The 4,217-nt window shown below is 40.0% G+C and overlaps 1 protein-coding gene across 1 annotated transcript; it reads left to right on the top strand.

Moving 5' to 3' along the window:
- Positions 1-2,305: 2,305 nt before the first annotated feature.
- On the top strand, positions 2,306-3,271 carry LOC118986900 (olfactory receptor 7A17-like). Its single transcript, XM_037045952.1, has one exon. It carries the CDS (start codon positions 2,306-2,308, stop codon positions 3,269-3,271), a length of 966 nt encoding a protein of 321 aa, XP_036901847.1.
- The last annotated feature ends 946 nt before the right edge of the window (positions 3,272-4,217 follow it).

The raw sequence follows: 4,217 nt of genomic DNA, 5'->3' as shown, positions 1-4,217 counted from the left end.
ATGAGTCCCCTGCTGGGAACTGGCCTGGAACACAAGCATGTGCCCTGACTGGGAATCGAACCGCGATTGTGTGGTTCACAGGCCCGTGCTCAATCCACTGAGCTACACCAGTCAGGGCTGATTTTTAATTATTTTCCATTTTTATCACCACACTATACTTTTTGTTGTTCCAGTACAGTTAGTTGTCTCCATTTTACTACGACCACTCCCCCTTACAGCATTGTGATGATGAAGGTACAGTATGGTGAAAAAAATATTTGCATGGTAATGTGGATGGGCTTAAGTCACATAAACAAAGTTATTCAGTGTAAAAGGACTGATTGTCATGGCATGTGCAACCTTTATTTGTCATGTCCTGGGGAGGGTTTTGCATGTGGGATGAATACCAGAACCAGAATGAGACAGTGCCTATTGACTTGCCAAAAATGAGATCCAAACCTAAAGTGTAAGAAAAAGAAGGGGCTATATGAGAAAGGTGAGGGAGGGGTTTGTTTCATCTGCATTTTAACCTTATATAAACCCACTCCTCAAATAACTGTAGGAGAGGCACAGGAAAAACCAGTCTTCTACTATGCAATATTAAAAAGATTTTCTTTGGTAAAATACTGGTTAATGTTGTTTCTCAGTTTTCACTTGGGGTAGTGAATCTGCAAGGTGTTTCCACACCATGCGTAGATAACTACCTCTGTATTTTGGATGAATATGTCGTTTTCTCCTTTATTCTCTTTGCTTGACTTGAAGGGAGTGTACTTAGGGTTGGAAAGCTGCCAGAACCCAAAGACATTTCTTCCTCATCATCTCTCAGAGATCACCTGAGCTTGTTATCACTAGATCTATTTTCTTCCTCAGTCCAGTTTATTATTTTCTCTTCCTCTACATTTACTTTTCTTTAAATACAGGGTATAAAAGGGACACTCCAATCTGGAACACCATGTTTATTTCTGTGCAGGCTTACCATTGCTGTGTTGAGGTAGTATGTCTAAGTTCTTTCTGGAAAAGATACTTGATCAGGACACCTTGAGTTGTATGTACTCATAGCCTAAATGGTGAGTGAGAGAAACATGTAGACCATATACATGAGGAGGCCATTGTGAGTGTACCAGTGCATTCCTCATAAACTGAAAGCAGTGCTCAGAGCGGGGGTACCTGGACTCAGCTATTCCAAGGTGATTTATCACACAGTGGGCAGAACTCTCTCAAGAAACAGAACTACGGAGAAGATTCTTTTCAATTCACAGGATGTTTCTGCAACTGGAATAATAAAGTATCTGGTTTACATAATTGTGTACAGGGGACTGTCTGTGACTTGAAGTTCCAACAACAACACACAGGCCCCATTGTTTTTAATATCCTCTAACACCATCTCTCCTGCCCCTGATACACTGGCTGGTTCTGAGCCTTGGTTTTTTAAAGCCACCATCTTCCTCAGGGCTTTTGCATTGGCTGTTCTTCTGCCTAGCAAACACTTTCTCCTCCTTAGGTTCCCATTTAGTCTTCTTTGAGGTGCCTGTTAACGTGTTGCCTGTTGCCACGCCTTGAATAAACTCTATAGAAAAGAACACCCTCAGCATGGATAGCCCTGGAAAACTTCACAGTAAGTGAAGTAAGCCTGTCAGAGAAAGAAAAATACCATATGATTTCACTTATATGTGGAGTCTGATGAACAAATTGATCTAACAAGAAAAACAGAGACATATGGATAGATAAACCACATGATGACAGCTAGTAAGTGGGAGGTTATGGGGTGGGGAATTTAGCAAAAAAAAAAGGACTCATGGACAGGGAGAACAGTGTGTGATTGTGGGAGAGTAGGGAATATCAGGGGGTTAAATGGTGATAGGAAAATTGTCATAAAAATTGAAAAAATAAGAAGCATCCTCTTTCCATGTAATGTGATTTACTTTTCTATATAGCATCTGCACCATTGAGTATAGTATAGTACTTTCTTTGTTTGATTATATTTTTCCCATCATTAGTTTGTAGAGACTTTTTTTTTTCTCATCCCATACTCTGAACAGTGCCTGGAACAGTGTATAAAATCTATATACGACTATATTCCTCAAATACATGAACAATATCCCCAATAAACTAGCAATATACATGGTGTTTGAAGAATTAGTTGATGGTAGAAAAGGGAATTCTAATGAGCAATGGCAGGAGACATGCCTTAATAGAAACATGATCATAACCCAATACGGAAATTAGTTTTTTCATTCTAAAAGAAAAATGAAGCATTTATTCTCAGTTCCTAATGTGAAAATTAGTTATCCAATTTCTTCTATTTTTCTGGTAGTCACCTGCTTACATGGAACCAGGAAATGTTACACAAATTTCAGAGTTTCTTCTCCTGGGACTATCAGAAGAACCAGAACTGCAGCCTGTCCTCTTTGGGTTCTTCCTCTCCATGTACCTGATCACTGTGTTGGGAAACCTGCTCATCATGCTGGCCGTCAGCTCAGACTCCCACCTCCACATGCCCATGTACTTCTTCCTCTCCAACTTGTCCTTGGTAGATATCTGTTTTACCTCCACCACCATCCCAAAGATGCTGGTGAACATCCAGTCAAAAAGCAAAGCCATCACTTATGAAGGTTGCATCACCCAGATGTATTTTTATATACACTTTGCAGTGTTGGATGACTTCATCCTTACTGCCATGGCCTATGACAGGTATGTGGCCATCTGCCACCCCCTGCACTACACAGTCATCATGAACCCCCACCTCTGTGGGCTGCTGGTTCTGGTGTCCTGGATCATTAGTATTCTGAATTCCTTGTTAGAAAGCATAATGGTGTTGGATCTGTCCTTCTGCTCAGACTTGAAAATCCCCCACTTTTTCTGTGAACTCAAAGAGGTGGTCCAACTTGCCTGTTCTGACACCTTTCCAAATGACATTGTGATGTACTTCTCAGCAGGGCTGCTGGGTGGTGGTCCTCTGGCTGGGATCCTATATCCTTACTCTAAGATAGTGTTCTCCATATGTGCAATCCCATCAGCTCAGGGGAAGTATAAAGCATTTTCCACCTGTGCGTCTCACCTCTCAGTTGTCTCCTTGTTTTATGGTACAAGCCTAGGCGTGTATCTTGGCTCTTCTGATACACACAGCTCACAGTCAAGTGCAACAGCCTTAGTGATGTACACTGTAGTCACACTCATGCTGAACCCCTTCATCTACAGTCTCAGGAACAAGGACATGAAGAGGGCCTTGAAAGATTCCTTGGCAGGTAGGCTTCTCAAGGGCCATTGTATGTGTCTGAAGAACTGCCCATGAATGTTCAAAGCTTCAGAGCAAGATGTTCTACCACAAGTTAATATAATCTTTGGACTGTACAGAATAAGAAATTCTCATGTATCTCATGGGTTCACACACATTATATTAGCACAATTTATTCTCTTATGATGTATATCATTCCAAGTAATATTGCTGTTGTTTTACTGAAAGAGTAGTCATGTATTATACTATTTTTCTGCACTAAAGTACAGTGGGATACCGAGGTCATGTGTATAATTTTGTTGTCGACGAATATCTGACACCATAGTTTTCACTTTCATGGTCATCATTATTTTCTATAGCACTACATTTACTATGCTTCTTAGTAATGTAGACCTGAACATGCTGGTAGGTTTATAGCTGGTCTCCTGGGTTTGTATACTTCATTGTGTTATTCAGCTGTGTGTGCACATGCCTACATAGCCCCTGGGAAAAACTGACTAACAAATCCATGTTTCCAAGAAGAGTCTACTGTGAAATATAAATTTTAGCGAATAGTTTGACCTAATGTGTAATGGATGACCATACATATAATGAAGCAAAAAGTGCCAGACAACTTATTATTAACCAAAGTATTTTTTATGCTGCACATTTACTCATTGAAGTGTGGAATATAATGTCCATGTGTGAGGAGTGAATAATTACATGGAGTGTTTTGTGTTTATTTATGAACTATTTTCTTGTTTCTGCTTGAAAACTTTCAATGTGCTCCCTACAAATCAGACTCCTTCTACTGCTCTAAATGAAATGCCTCCCCTTTTCCAAATGTTTCCAAATCCACCAAAGGGACAGTGAGTAACCAATATGAATATCATAGAATATACATCTCATTTATACTCAGGAATGTTTTCAGTCTTTATGATTAAAGAATTAATCACACAGGAGCTAAAATCCTGCCCAGGCATGTGAAAAGGGGTCACCAATTTTCCTGCACAAATGTGTACAT

The sequence above is a fragment of the Sturnira hondurensis genome, unplaced genomic scaffold (assembly GCF_014824575.4).
Source record: "Sturnira hondurensis isolate 20B ecotype Veracruz unplaced genomic scaffold, ASM1482457v3 Scaffold0004703, whole genome shotgun sequence".
NCBI lineage: Eukaryota > Metazoa > Chordata > Mammalia > Chiroptera > Phyllostomidae > Sturnira > Sturnira hondurensis.
The sequence above is the reverse complement of the archived record's forward strand: the minus strand, read 5'-3'. Positions and strand labels throughout refer to the sequence as shown.

Excerpts from the sequence above, each read along its gene's own strand:
- LOC118986900 (XM_037045952.1), top strand. The coding sequence starts at position 2,306 with ATGGAACCAGGAAATGTTACACAAATTTCAGAGTTTCTTCTCCTGGGA.